Source organism: Alligator sinensis, unplaced genomic scaffold, assembly GCF_000455745.1.
Source record: "Alligator sinensis unplaced genomic scaffold, ASM45574v1 scaffold496_1, whole genome shotgun sequence".
Classification (NCBI taxonomy): Eukaryota; Metazoa; Chordata; order Crocodylia; family Alligatoridae; genus Alligator; species Alligator sinensis.
In genome coordinates this window covers 836056-852089 of record NW_005842246.1, presented here as the reverse complement: position 1 = coordinate 852089, position 16034 = coordinate 836056, and the positions used below count along the sequence as shown (strand labels likewise).

General features: G+C 39.3%; 1 protein-coding gene across 1 annotated transcript in view; it reads left to right on the top strand.

The window, feature by feature from the left end:
- The window catches only part of MAN1A1 (mannosidase alpha class 1A member 1), a 194024-nt gene that overhangs the window by 138213 nt on the left and 39777 nt on the right, over positions 1-16034 (top strand). The window contains exons 6-7 of the mRNA XM_006027485.3: positions 9483-9606; positions 13967-14060. Coding sequence (XP_006027547.1) covers positions 9483-9606; positions 13967-14060 — 218 coding nt within the window. The remainder of the gene's footprint in view (positions 1-9482; positions 9607-13966; positions 14061-16034) is intronic.

Below are 16034 nucleotides of genomic sequence, written 5' to 3'. Positions count from 1 at the left end.
GAAAGAGTAATTTCACTATGCTTATTCCTCAATCTAAGAAAGTGTCCTTCTCCACACAATTAAAGTCTGAGTGTACTATGAAAGTTTACTGTACCTATCTTCCCACCAGCATTCATTTGAAATACTAAACACAATCATCTTGCTATAGTTTGAGTCTCTCTGTCACAGTGAATGAACTTCTTATGGTTTAGTGTCTTATTTCTCTAGCTACAGGTTCTGTGCTGCCACTCATTATAGTTTGTGTATCTTTCATATGAAATACATCAGCAGCTGTAAAGTCCCCAGTGAACTTCATAGGATATAGTCATGTTCAATACTAAGACTGTTGGCAGCTGCTTTCAGACGCATTTGATTTCTGTTTATGGATCTCTTTCATGTTGGCTTCCCACTGGCTTTGTCTGCAGAAAGATATCGACTAGTCAAATGTACTTTTATTTTTAGCATTTTGCATTAAGTATTAAGCTTCTGAAACCACACTTATTCAATACTTGGTACCCTGTGCTGTATCAATCTAGTATTCACCAGTTTTGCTGTCCTCTACTTCAGTGGTGTTATGAAAAGGCTAGTGTGCTTAAGTGACTCACTGACATCCAGTTACTATATCCTCTCTTTCCCATCTTTTTTGGGTACCTCCATTCATTGCCTATTTGGAAAGGGGACAAAGGATAATACACTTAAAACATTCAGAGATTGGAAGTGTTTTTTTGAATACTGTTGTTGATTTTGATTAACATCAATATTCATAATTTTGATCATTAACATCAGTAACATCATTTTGATACTGATTCTCCAAAATGTTCATGCTAGTTTCCCCCAAAAATTCTGTTCCACATCTAGATATGAAACTTCAATTCAGAGTGCAATTTTAACAACTTTTTTCCAATATTTATATGCCATTGAACAAAGATTATTAATATTTCATGCTATTTGAGTTGTCTTTCCCAACTTTCAAAGAACACAAATCTTTCATTTCTAGCATTTATGGCCCAAAAGATGCTGGGCACGTTAACATGAGTTGCTGACTGCACAGTAGCCCATTACACGGTACCATTGCATGGCAAAAACTGTGACACGAACATTAGGCTACTGTGCAGTAGCATCACAAGAAAGGCATTCACTGGTGCTAGTGCACAGTAACTCAGGTTACTGCACATTTATTTAGTAATTGTTTATAAAAGTATTAAATAAATGCATAGTAATGACTGTGCAGTAGCATCTCTTGTAGGCACAGCCAGTCGGTATTAAAATGCACTATCCCTCAAATCAGCCAGGTTGTGTTAGTAGTACTCTAAGACTTAAAATAGCAGGTTATAAAGCATTATGTTTTTCAGCTTCTGCTTTTACCTCCTAGGTGAGCAGTAAGCATAGGTGCATGAGAAATGTGTGAGTTGCTGTGACTTATTTATTAATTACTTTGGAGAGATGCACTGATGCATGTGGCAGCAAAGACTGCAGTACGTACTAATGTAGAATATGAGAACATAAGAATTGCCATTTACTGGGTCAGACTATAGGTCCATCTTGCCCAGTCTCCCATGGCAAAAAGTGGATACTGAAAGGGAGAATGAACTGGGTATGACCAGGGTCCCCTGCCCCCGAACTGTTCCTCTCACTTGCAGCCTCCAGCATTTAAGGTCTAGGAAGTTCTAATCCAGAGGCTAATTTCCATGCTCAATAGCTACTAATGCCCCTTTCCTCCAAGAATTTGTCCAGTCCCTTTTTTGAAACAGGCTAAACTGTCATTTTCCACAACATCTGGTGGCAATGAGTTCCATACTTTAATTACACATCATATGAAAAAAGAACTTCTTTTGTTAGTTTTAAACTTAATACTTACTGCAGGTTTCCCTCGCTTTATGCTGTACATGCGTTCCTGGAAAACAGCACATAACTCAATTTCACATAAAAGGAACCCACTTTACAATGTAATGAATAGGGATATGTTCCAAGACCTCAACTTTACTGACTCCCAGACCGATTTCTACTACTTTTTACAAGACAATTTTGGTACTCACCAACAGCAGACAATACACACAAGCACTGGGCAATGGTGAGTGTTACCATAATGCGTATGGCAACTACAGAAACATGTTACAGACAATAAGTGAGGAGCACAGATCCACACAGGAGACTATATTTTGGTGTGCATCACTCCCACAGCGCACTGCACAAAGCAGCTGACTGCAGGCTTCCACCACACCAATCGCATAAGAGTGAATTTACCTAGCATATAATGAATTTGTGGCATAAAAAGGGTCAATGCATAAGAGTGAATTCGCACATACAGAACCTGCATAAAGTGAGGGAAACCTGTAATTTCATTTTATGACCCCTAGTTCTTAGATTGTGAGAGAGAGTGTAAATAATATATACCTATTTACTTTCTCTTTGCCATCTAGCATTTTATAAACCCTTATCATGTCCCCCCTCAAGCAGCTCTTTTCTAGAATTGTGGGGACCAGAACTGGGCACAGTATTTAATGTGTGTACACACTATGGATTTATAAAAGGGCATTATGATATTTTCATTTTTGTTTACAATTCCCTTCTTAATTCCTAACATTGTGTTTGCTAATGTTGATGTAGGATGGAGCTGATGTAGGATGGGGTTCCTGTCATTTGAAAAACAAGGATGAAGTAGGTAAATAAGAAGGGGAAATGGCCTACAGGTTATGTTGCTTGTTTATGGCCCAGGGGAAATGCCATTTGACACAAGAGAGAGAAAAATTGTCTCTGCTAACGCTGCTTGCCATGATCATTGTGGGGTGCGGGAGGGCCATATATTTTTACCTTGAACATTTGTCAGTTAGGAAGAGACCTGATATCAACCACCCCATTTGGTAGGTTCAACTGAACATGAATAAAATGGCAAAAATATTTTCCCCATAGATTTGAGCAATGTTGAGACAAGTGGCCTGAAAACAAAACTTTCCATAAACATTATATCATTGCCATCCACTTAAAACCCCAAGATACCACTTGCAATTCAGATGCTTCATTGGCACAGTTCTACCCACTGAAAAGCGTGCTTTCACCTGTGGGAGAAACTGGAGGAATATGCAATATCTAACAGATTTTGCCACATCTTCAATTAAAAACTTGAACTTTTGCCACTGCTCTGGAGGCTCAGCTTTAAAAGATAAATAGAACAGATTGCCAAAACACCACTTCAAAAACTGAAGGTGCTGGGGTTTAGTTTCAAAAAGCAAGGGTGTACTTTGAAAGCATTGGTATATTAATGACTTAAAACTAAGTAAATTACCGTATGGGTAAAATTATAGAAGGGTGGGTGGCAGATGAAACTTACTGGACATCAGATGATCCTCCAAGAAGTGGAAGCTAACCCACAGTAGCTTATTTCAGGAAATATTCCCCTTTTCCTCCTTATTTTAGCTTGGTTTAATTACCTTCCCTTATTCTTACTCGGTGAGTGCACCTACATGTGCAGTTAATGTGACAGTAAACTCCTGAGCAGTTCACACCAGGGTCTGCTGCTCCCAGGCGCAGTATCTACATGTGCACCTGGGACACTAATTTGAGGTGGGGCGGAGGCAGCCCTGGCTGGCTGGACCAACCAGGTGCAATTTATGCCTCTGGTCACCACCTACATGTGCAGTACTATCTTATGGTGCAGTAAAGTACTCTGCTGTAAGATGGTACTGTCTCTGACAGTACTATCCTGCAGCAGAGTTAATTAGTTTACTGCACCCCTCTGCCACCACAAAGGGGGTCTGGATCTGCCCCTGCCTACAACAAAAGTGGTTCTGTGAAGTCACTTTTTCCAGTTTCCCCAACAATTGTATTGGTGGAGAACCTTTAAATTTAAAAATAGCTGTACACAAAATCTTTGAATACGTCAAAAGTTAAGTTATGTGAACACCACAGTCCATTATCCAGCCTCAGGGAATGTGAGCAGAGTACTTAAAAGTGTATAATTATTTCAGTTATGGTGAGCTATAGCAAACTTTTATTGCATGTTATTTTTCTAGTCTCTACTTAATATTCTGCCTGCTGTCATCATCAATTTAGTGATATTCTTAATTACTTACCTTACACAACAGACATAATTGTTTTTTCTCCCACAAGCTTTAAAACATTTATATAACCTTATAAACTGTTTTGAACCATTGAGGATTTCTACCTGAAGTTTTTACATCAATACTTACAAGCTCGTTCTCTCACTCTCTCTTGGTTTGAAAAATGCATTGAATTATATCATAGGAAAACAGTAATGGAATTACATGATCCTGTGAAGAAAATAGTTAAGTGTATAATTTGGACTTTGGGTAACTCTGACAGGGAAACTTCAAGTCTTAGAATTCTCCAAGTTCAGATTTGAAGAAAAAAATAAAAATCATTTTAATTTTTAAAGTAAGGGAAATATGCTTCTTCATAAGACTCGGTGTTAAAATTGACTTTGTTAAAATTATTTTTAGACCAGCTTTCACAGGATGCTCATTCCATTTAAACGATGTATTTGAGTAGTCTGTTAGAATGGATTTATTTTTAAATCAAATGAGAGCTTGAGCCACAGATATTGGATCAGTAACTAGTCAGACTTAATTTGCCGTTTCTGGCTTTTCAAACAGCTTCTCAACACTTGGGTTTTGCACACTGGAGCGGGGAGATTTCTCTTGGATGTTCAGTGATTTTTAATTACAACTGTGTGATGTTGTTTTGCAATGGAAGCACAAAACTATGCAAATGAGTGATGGTTTCCTAGTTTGGTAATGAAATTTATACTCAAAGTCCATGCAAAAAGCAGAGGACTTCATTTCCTTTCACTTCCTTTAAGCACTCAACCAAAACTATTAAAAGGGATGCAGTACTGTCTTATTTGGGTTCAAGGGCCTCTTATTTCTAGTGAATGTCCAGTGGGCTTTAATGGCGCCTTCGTGGGAAGTGGCTGTGTGCACGGCAGTGCATTCTGGAATGAACCATCCAGGAAGGTCAGGATAAATTTCACTGGGAGCAGAAGCTGTATTGTTGCTATTACAGAATATAAGGGGGAACAAGTCCCATTCCCCTGAATATGCTGATTGCATACAGAAAATGTGCCTGTTTTGCTGCCCCCCTGAAGATGAGGCAGCAGGAGGGAACTCAAACACCTACAGCAGAGAGCTCCTGGAAGGCTAGATACTCAGTAGGGGTGTGCATAGCTTTGGTCGCTGATTCGATTCGGAGGAGATTCAGCCCAATTCGGTGGCCGAATCTCCTAATCTGAATCTAATCAGGAGACCCATTAATCTCTCCGAATCAAATTGGAAGCCTCCAAATCGATTCGGGGAGATTCAGTGATTCGGCCATAGACACAGCTTTATATGTTGTTTTTTTTCTATGTACCTCAAGGTCTAGGCGCAGTTCGTGAATGCAGAGATGGTGGGGTGGATGGAGCGTCCCACAGGAGTGCGGGGGAGTCCCCTACGTGCTCAGTGGCAGACTCAGAAGTGGACCACTTCCAGTCCTCTTCTGGGTCCGCTGCGGAGCATGTAGGGGACCGACCCCCTGCCCACCGGCTTGGCAACTGGTGCATCCTGGGTCTGGGGGGGCACCCAGGGTCCCCACACAGCCAATTGCTGAGCTGGGAGGGTACGGGGGGGTCCCCCGCATGCTCAGCAGTGGACCCCCCTGTGCTCCTGTGGGACACTCAATCCAACCCACCATCTCAGCATTCAAGAGCTGTGGTACCTTGAGGTACATAGAAAAAACATATAAAGCTGTGTCTATGGCCAAATCACTGATTCTCCAAATCAGAATCAAATCTTCAGATTCAGATTTGGCCAAATCAAGCTGGGAAAATGACCCAAATCAGTGAATTGAATCACTGTCCCCTGAATTGGGCCAAATCCAAAACTAATATTCCCCACTTCGCACACCCCTAATAATCAACTGTCTGAGGACATGGTATGTGAATTGTATGGGTCCCCTGCCTGCTTGAAACAAAATTACCAGTTTTGACTCATGACAACTGTGAGAGCCAAAACCAGCAAGTTTTACATTGTGCCATTTTTAATTACTTCCGTATGTTCTGAAAATACTCTGCTTGTTTTTGATAGGCTCTCCTGATCAAAACTATTAAAAAATGTGTTTTAAAAAAGGACATGTAGTACCTGGAGTTTTTGCCTGAGGCAGGGAGGGAGGTTCTTTGTGATCTTTAGCTGAACTCTTGAAAAAATACAAGCTGAAGTCTGGGAGTTTGCAATTTACTTCTAATACAGTAGAAATAAACACCAGCAGCCCTATCACCAGGACAAGGAGAATCTACCATCCACCTTAAATTTTATAATAATATGACCAGTAGCAAAAGAAATCATCATTCTCATCTAGAAGCTTTACAGCTGAAACTAATTGGAATTTTTTTGACAGAACATCTTTCTGGCAGAAAATGCCAATGCATTAAAAGTACTGTAAAATATTGCATGAGAATGTGTTAGTTTCAGCAAAACTTCTCAAGAAACCCAGGTAGGTTTGCTGGCTGGCAGAAACGAGCCTGATTTTCTCAGAGCTCTCCTGCCACCTGCCTGCTGGCAGTTTGCAAGGTGACATATCAGTCTCCTAGGTATGCTGCTTGGCATGCTAACTGCAGAGTTGGGCTCCTGGGCAACATATTTCATTTCGGAAGCATTGAAATGTCCTTGCTGTGTGAACACCTCAGTGTTCCCTAAATGAGCTTTTGAGGAATTTCACCTCTGTTGGAAAAAAATGAGATTATGGTTTTTCATTCCAGTTGAGATGAAAATTTTTCCAAAGCCATAACACTTTTCACAGAAGTGAAATTTTAATTTCCTGGCCAGCTTTGTTCTCAAATGACAGCTCTCTATCTAAACTCTTCTGTGCAACCTAATTGGGAAGCTAGAAAAAAGCTGCAGGTCAAGATTTAGCATGGTGACCATAACAGTGATTTTTTTCCCTGTTAGATTATACTCAGACTCCATGGAAAATGCACTGCCTCCTGCCTGGATGAGAGGAGCATCCAGAGCCTTTATCTGCAGTTACTGATTTTACAGTTCTCCACCACAATCTTCAACACCAGTATGAAACCTTTGGGAAAGGTTGTGACATCACAAATCTTGAAGGGACAGCAGTTCATGGACTGCTCTGTTCCTTCCATCTCTATTGCGTCAAATGTCTAAAAAATACTATTGATAAAATAATTAGATATTTCTCAGGTATAAAAATGGCCTCTTTATTTCTTTTTGCTTTCTGAGCCTTTAAAATACGTGAACTCCACAATTCTATGCATTCCTTGGCAATTGCAAAGCCTACATGCTATTTTAAAGGAAACCTGTGGGCTTTTTTCCCCCATGTGACAGTTTGCATCTTGCAGTGAAGTCTTTAAGGGGAACACTAAATATTTGTTATACTCACAATGAAACCAGGAGAAAAAGGAACATCAAGTTGGATCGGAGGAAAGAGACACAGTGGACAAATGAACTGAGGAGCCCCACAGTAGAGCATTTTAGGCAAACAGAAGGTCCTGTTACAAAAGCACACCTACATACATTCACAATCCTGGCTTGTTAACACACCTCTACGTTCCCACAATAGGTTCCTCAACTTCTGTCAGATTGCTTAGAGCTTTCCAGCGTCTTGGCTGCCTGTTCTCCTTGGGTCATTCAAGGGTATCTTGGTCCCTTTGTTCTCTAAAGTCTCCCAGCTCTCAGGGCAGCTGTTTTTAAATATTTGGTAGATAGATACATCACAGACAGAATAACTTAAGGATCTACTAGATAAAAAGAATAGTACTACTGATTTAGTATCCTAGCTGTTTGGGGTACAAACAGACATACTGTACGAGTAATTGCTCCTTCAGAATTTGCAATCTAAAGTCAGACAGACAAGAACACACAGAGGTAACGGGATAAATATAGAAGTAGAAAGTAAAGTTTCAGATTACTTTAGTACTGATGCTTATTAATGATTTGTCCTTTTTTTTGTAGAGCTTGTAGAAATGTAAAAATAATAAGTAAATGTATCAGGCTGTGAAATGGGCTTTTCAGACTTATTTTTTTTTAACTTGTCAAGAACATTTCAGTCAAATTCTTCCCTTTTTGAGACACATTCTCTTTAAAAAATTGAGGACTTGCAACATAATTAACTAAATTGTGTTTCTCATGTCTTTTTCATAACATATATTATGTCTTGGAGTATCATGAAGGCCCTTACACTTTTCAATCATAATTGCATGATAGCTTTGCAGCAACTATAGTGATTTGTTTACATGGAAGAACAAAATTAGGAAATTAATTTACATTTCCTTTTAGGCACCTGGAAATCAGGCACTGTGCCAGCTGATGCTTATATCTAATGCTCATGCTGCTAAGCTATTGCTAGAAACTTCTTTTCTCAACAAAAATCACAATCAAACAGGCTGAAATGTTCTTATTTTTCAGGATTTTTAGCTGAATTCTTGTGTTGGAATTTTAAATAAATGCCAATAGAAGTTTCTGAAGAAACTTTGGCAAACTTTTCCCTCTATATTTTGATCAGCATTAATTGTCAATGGGGACTTGCCTGTACATTAATTCTCCTTTACACTCAGTACAAAACCAGAAATTAATTTTCTTCTGAGAAGTCATTAGTACTTAATTAAAACTGAAATTATCTATCCTGGTAAAAATGCCCTGAAAGACAATGTATAGCTTTCAGTATTGCTGAGATGTACAGTATTAGGCAGGACATAGCCTATGTTAGTGATTCTCAGCCAGGGTGCTGGGGAACTCAAGGGTATCACTAGATCCTTTAAAGGCTGCACAGGTATAAGGAGGTAAGTGAGGTGTAAGGAGATAAGCAGATATGCACAGGCTCAGTCAGGCTTGTGCCTGTCTAATTAATCCCCTCCCCTCACTGCCTGGGCCCTCTGCAAGCAGGTAAGCATAAGCACTGTAATATAGAAATTAGCTTTTAAAATCAAGTGCCACTCAATTCACAAAAGTTATGGAGGAGTGCCCATTTCAAAAAGGTTAAGAACCACTGGCCTAGGAAATACTTTGAGATGTTTTAAATTTAATATTAAATGCTATATTCTAGAAGTATTCATTTCCTTCTGATTCATCATCAGAATTATGGCCCATTATTATAATCACTGTGCAAAAACCTGAAAAACCTCAAAGAGTTTATTGTGTAATTTTAGGAATGCATAGTAGTATATAAAAACATAATTATAACTAAATTAATTACCATAATTACAGTTAAATCTGTAAGTAGATTGATTACAGCTGACTTACTGAAAGAAATCATTCTCTAATAGACATGCAGTTAATTTTACTCACTCAAACACATAAGGTTACTATGGACTAGTCTCATAAAGCAGAATACTGGTTAATAAGGGTGTTTCCTTGTGCAAGTGTTACTGTGCTATCAGTTAAAATATAGCCTTTGTAATCCATTGCTTCCTAGTAACTGGTGTAGCCAGGATACAATAATGGCATTGCTTTATATTTGCTAATGTTTCTTTTCTGCATTTCTTTTTTCCTATTTAGTGGGATTGGTCGAAATTGGCCCTGGGCTTCTGGAGGAAGCAGTATTCTGGCAGAATTTGGAACTCTGCATTTAGAATTCATACATTTGAGCCATTTGTCTGAAAACCCAATTTTTGCTGAAAAGGTCAGATTCTTTAATAAAACTTTTGTTAAAGTAATGAAAGATTGCACCCAGAGAATAGATGTCCATGGTGTGAGATACAGGAGCAATTTCCTTAATCCTTTCAAGAAGCATGCAAATATTTTCTGTATGAATACTGTTAACTAATCCAGAGCACATGGTTCTTTATGAACAGGCTTTTTTCCGCATGGTTAGTGAGATTCATTTGTCATGGATACAAATTATTTATCAGGCCACATAACATTATATGAACAAAAATTATGGATAAGTTACAAGTAGATTAGACCTGTTCTAATAACTTGGCTAAGGTGAAAACTAAAAATGAATTTTATATACAGATAAAGTACTGTTCTCCTGAAGAAGCACAAAGGACTATGACCTTCCAGTAATCACTTCAGCACTTTTTTTTTTTTTAAATGCAGGAGGATGTCACTATTATAAATGAGGTCAGAAGGCTTTTCCATTAGACATCCCTCTTTCTAAATGTTTGTAATTTGGGGGGAAAATGTACCCTTTCCACATGGCATTTCTCATGCTGAGAGGTGGGGGGGCTGGTGAGGAGGCAGGGCTGAGCCATTTGCTGCCTAGTGGAGCAGGGGGCTTTCCCCTTCCCCACCTGCTGTGCAGACCCCAGCCAGCAGGAAATTTTTCCAAAACACGGTAACATTCTCCATTTCCACATCAGGGTAATTTTTTTAACTTACATTTGTGTGGCCCTTCATTTGCATTTAAATAACTACAAATAGCCTTCTTTAAAAACTTCATATTTTATGTGCTTGCATGTTCATATATTTAAAGAGAAATCATGTACAAGGAAGATTTCACATTCTTAAGTTTTTAGAGAACATTTTTTCTATATTAGTGTGTACAGTATTTCAGGTCCTGCTATACAGATGTACATTGAAACAAAGTAGATATGTTTGTTGAAATGGTTGCATTAAATACACTACAGTAATTTGAATGTCCTCACGTACAAGTAAAACATAAACTTACATACGATAAAACAGTCAGTTAAATATATTTATAGGCTGTGGATTCATTTGAATATGGGGTCATGATTTTCTTTTTCCTTTTTTCTTCTAAAAATTTCAAATCTCTGGATGAAATTTAGTACTTGATATATTTTTATTTAGAAATAAGTGCCAGACCCGTGTATACATATTAACTAAATTATGACAATCCTCTGTTAATTATATAACATTTTTAATGATGGGTTGGAAGCTGTATTTTATCTACAGCTAAAGAAGTTTCATTGAGTACTAAGAATAACAGGCTTCATGGACTGATTAATGAAATTAAAGCAAAATGTACAGTGTGATATAAAAGCCTGGTTTTAATTCTGGACCATCCAACTGGAATTCTGCAGACCATATGAAGCCCACAAACAGTTACCTTATAGCTCACAGACTCCTACAGCTGCCTCTCCCACTACCAGATGGTGGGGGCAAAAGCAGGGTGCAGGGTAAATGCCACCAGTGCATCCTGCAGAGCAGGGACCTGTCTGCCACTGGTGCTGCCCAAGGGACTATGTACAGCTGGTTCTACCTGTGCAGCAGAGGCCCATGTGCCACAGCACACCTTGCATAGTGTGGGGAAACCCAGGGGGTCCTGTCCCCACAGCATTTGACCTGTGAACTGTGCAGCTTGAGGGAGGTTGGACACTATGGCTAGGGACAGAAATTACACATAAACTGGTTAAATGGTTGGAAATCGGTCTAAACCTGTAACAGAACGAAAGTTCATTGCATGTAGACCAGTTTCAAAATGTCGGAATTGAGTGCAAGACAGATCTGGATGGATGTAGTATCAGATGGAATCACTTTAGGTTAGATGGGCCTATCAAACTTCTGTTCCAGATCGCCTCCTGACATGTTAGGTCACAGTCTCCCAGGATGCATTGCAGCACCCCACAAACCCCCACCCCCGGTTGCTGGGCAGGCTAGCCCAGCTCCTGTGCTCCAGCCAAGTCCAGCGGCACTGCCCCCAGGTTGTAACAGAGCTACGGCAACGAATCCTCTGCTCCTGAGCCCAGCTGACAGCAGCACAGAGGGCAGGTGAGGGGGGGAAGTGGACCCCAGCCCAGCTCCCCCCCAGCCTAGGTCTGCAGGCAGTAAATGCCCCAAGGCAGGGACTTCCCTCTCGTGCAGCCCTGCTCTGTCAGGCAGTGAATGCCCCAGCAACACCCCCCTGCCCCACCAGCTCCCCACCTCTCAGCCCCACTCTCTGCCCCCACCTGCTGTGCAGACCCCAGCGGGAAGAGGGCTGTCTCCCCCCACCCTCTTGCCCCGCGGTGGCTGAGAGGTGGGAGGATGGCAAGAGGGCAGGGCTGGGGTGTTCACTGCACAACAGCTGGGAGGCATGTGGGAGCACCCCCTGCCTTCTGGCTTTGGCCACTGCAGGCATTTGTCTGTCATGGCCAGTAGAGGAGTGAACATGAGTTGTGTTCATTAATGGGCCAATCTCCACAGTTTAGAGAAACCTACATGAAGTGGATTGATTTCACCTCAGGCTAAGTACAGATGGTCAGAAAGCCTATGTGGCCCATACAGTGTGTGGTCTAAGCCAAAATTGAACAGCCCTGTTTTAATCCAGGAAATGGGTCAAAATTAATTCAAATTGGGCTTAGTTTTAAATACATCTAAAGTGGATATTTTTTCAAACTCACAAATAGGTACCTTTTGACATTTAAGATCATCTCACTTAATTTTTAAACTTGTTATTAAAAGAAAAGGAAACTTATGAAAGTGCCAAAGTGGATAATCATGTCAAAAACCAAACACTGGAATAAGTTTAGATGGAACTATACCCTGTACTGTAGAGAGGCCCCCAAAATAAGGTACTGAGGCACCTTGATAGTGGTTCTGCCTTTGTTGCAGACTGTCATAGTTGCAAATGAGCTCAGTGCAAGTTTATTAGCCTCCCAAGAAGCTCTTAGTTTTTAGATCATGAGCTGATTTATTCACAGCTTGTTCAGGTGCCTCTACATAACACAGGATAGACATACTCAGTAGGTTTTGGAGAAGCTTCTGGTGCCTGATTTCATGCCATTTCTGATCTTTGCTTAAACTACAGTCTTCAAACCCAAATGCTGTTAATTTGATGTCTTTCAAACATTAAACATTAATAACATCATTAGAATTACAGTGCACGCTCTAAAATGAGCTAGGCCAATGCAACTAATTTAGCTAATGCACATTGTAGCTGTTCTCTTAAGCCCCATCCTGTTTTCAGCTATCTGTCAGTGCCCTGTGTCAATGCAGAACTTTAGTGCTAGGTCAGGGCTCTACTCAGTAAAAGGTTGTTTCTTAGTATATTACACCAGTGCTTCATATTCTCTTCTCTTCATACTTGCATTTAATTTATTAGTACAAGCTAAGTGACTTGTTGAAGCATGTAAAACCCCTGCTGGTTTGAGAAGCCAGCATTTGAGGAATTGTCTGGCTTCATGTTAGACTCGTTTCCACTATCTCAACTCTATCTTTTGTCCAGGAGATCCAAATTTTGATCCTCAGGGCATGCTGTAAATTTAATTTGCCACAGTCTTTTAATACTGTATTTTCTCACATGTAACGTGCCCCCAAATATAATACACACCTTGTTTTTGGAAAACATTACGAAGAAGAAAAATATTCCCAACTCATGGTTGCAGAGAGCAGGGATAAGGCTTTATCTTCAGCTCATTCACCCTTCCTTTCCTGCTTAACTAAAACCCAGGCTGCTGCTGAAGACTGGTTTCCATGGGTAGACTTCTGAACTTGGAAAGAGCTAAAAATCTGTGAAATAGAAGACCAGAAGCCCTATCAGACAGCAAAATTTCTCTAAGGAAGGTTAGCTTCAATAGTGGAAGTCAAGATCATTAAAAGGAGATGTAATTTTTAATACCTGTGAAACAAAGAACAGTGGACCATTAACTCAGCGGCCTTAATAGGGGCCGTTGACTCCCTCAGCTGCCTCAGGAGTAATGTCACAGATGGTGAACTGTGGAGCAGGGAGTACAGTAGGGTGCGTCTGTCTCAGGCAAAAAAAATTCAGCTTCCTCACTTAATACATACATCTCAATTTTAGGGGGCTGATTTTAGGGGAAAAGGTGTGTGCTGTATGTGAAGAAATATGGTAAGAGGAATCTTGAATAGTGGGGTTTTGTGGAGGTTTTTAGTTGATATAATCTTAAATTAAATTTTTTTTTTAACCAAATACAAATGGCATGTATGCATAGAGGTCCTGTAATAAGTACAGTACATCTGTTGAAAGAATTGTTTTAATGGTTATTTAAATGTTAAATAAGGTGTGCATTGATGGTACCTGTATTTAAGGGAAAGATAAAATTGCTTTGGTAATTGTTATTTGGTTTTCTTTACTATAGGTAATGAATATTCGAAAAGTTCTAAACCGACTAGATAAACCAGAAGGACTTTACCCTAACTATCTCAATCCCAGCAGTGGTCAGTGGGGCCAGCGTAAGTTCTTTAGTTCTTCAGTACTCTTAAATAGCTATTAACATGCTATCTCTTTATGTTAAAAAAACTAAATTAGTTTCTTTCATTGTTACCTACTGCTGTTCCCCCACATAAGCTCTGCATGTATTTTGCTAAATCCGAGTCCAGCTTGACTTGTTTAGTAATTTTTCTTCCTCTCTGATATACTTTGATTAGTTTCTTTGACCTCTTAGTAAATTTAATGAAAATGAGAAGCTTTTGAATTAATCTGTTTGTTACTAAAATTGTCTTTAGTCTGTGAAAGGTTTTATATTGAAAAATCTTATATTGGACCAAATCCTATGTTGATCTAAAGTGGTGTAGCTCTGTTGAAGTCAATAAAACTGCCAGTTAATACCAAATGAAGATTTGCCCTCGTTTTTCTACAGCTGTGCATGATTCTGGTACATTTAATGATGCTGGCAGACAATTAAGAAGGTAAATGAACTACAGCTGTGTACCTTTGGTTTCATGGAAATCATTATTGGAAAAATCAAAGTCAAAGGGGATGCAGGTGTAGAACAATCTTTTCAGGCCTTTTAAGTTTCTGGCCCCTATACATTCATTCAGTTTTTCTTCCACAAACATGCTTCCTACTCATCTACCGCAGGTTGGGAGATGGAAAGGTTGGGCTAGAAGATGTTATTAGCAGTCCTGGGCACCCACTTCCTTTTTTAGTTGGGTGCAATGTTAAATTGAAATACTGAGGTTGGGTCGGGGTGGGTTGAGTTGAGTTGGGTTTTTTTCCCACCTTTCTTCCTTTCCTTCAAATGCTGTTGCATTTTCTCTAGACTTTTTTCCCTTGTACTGGTTATAGTGATAGGATCAGGCGGTACAGCTGAGTTCAAAACCTACCAACTTTGGAATCAGTTAAACAAAGAAACCCAAGGGCCAGAGCATGTGGAATCCTTGCATAATAGAAGATGCTTAGAATGCTACTACTCTGGAAGTGATGGCCCAGTGTCCTTACTGGCCTGTTTGCAGCCTGATTTTAATGGAATAATTTTCCCCAGGAACAAAGGACAGTGATTGTTTCAACTGATAAAAGAATGTCCTTAGGTCATTTTTAAATGCAAAATATCCAGATAGGAAATGGTGTTCTGCCATATTGTCCAAGAAAGACCATTCCCAGAACCCTAAATATAGGCATCACTCTGTATTTTAAGAAATATCCATCTTCTAATGTCTTGGGGCTATTTGGCACCATGCTCTGGCCTAGACAAACTCAGTTTATGTAATTCCTTTGTCTGCATTTCTTACATATTCTTAAATAATCGTGTAAATGTAACAAAGTAATAATGCCAAGCATATGTACAAGTCAAGGCAACCTTTTTAATTTCTTATCTATATTCGTTTAGCAAGACTTAGCAACACTAAAGCATCACTACTCTGGCATTGAGAGAAGTTATATACAATTGGAATAGCTCACTTAGTAGAAAAGTTCTTACTAAAAGCTGCCAGTATATATCTTTGTGAATCAAATTCTGATACAGTTACTTGGAGTTTTGGTGCTTTCCTATTTGTCAAAATATATTTTTAATGTAATAGTGTCTCAAAAGCTCCTTTTTTATATCAACTACCCATAGTTACAGGTGAACATAAGAAAACTTGTAGTTTATATGGTCTTCTCTTTCCAGTGGCATGTAAAGAACCCATAGAAATTAGCTCCTTGCTCATGTAAATGATAAACATAAATGATAATATAGGTCAGTTCATGGCATGTTGAACCAGCAGAAGGATTCCAGTGTTGCTTCTGTTCCAACTCAATTGCATCTGTTTCCAAACTGATTTTTCACATAGGGAAAAAACTCAGAACATAAGATGAAAAAAGATGTTTCATTGCAGATTGCTTTCCGGCCTTTTTTTTTACTGGTTACAACAAAAAACCTAATTGCTAAAACACAGAAGTATTATCTCTCAAACATCAACCAAGGAAAAATAAAACAGCTTCTGTTT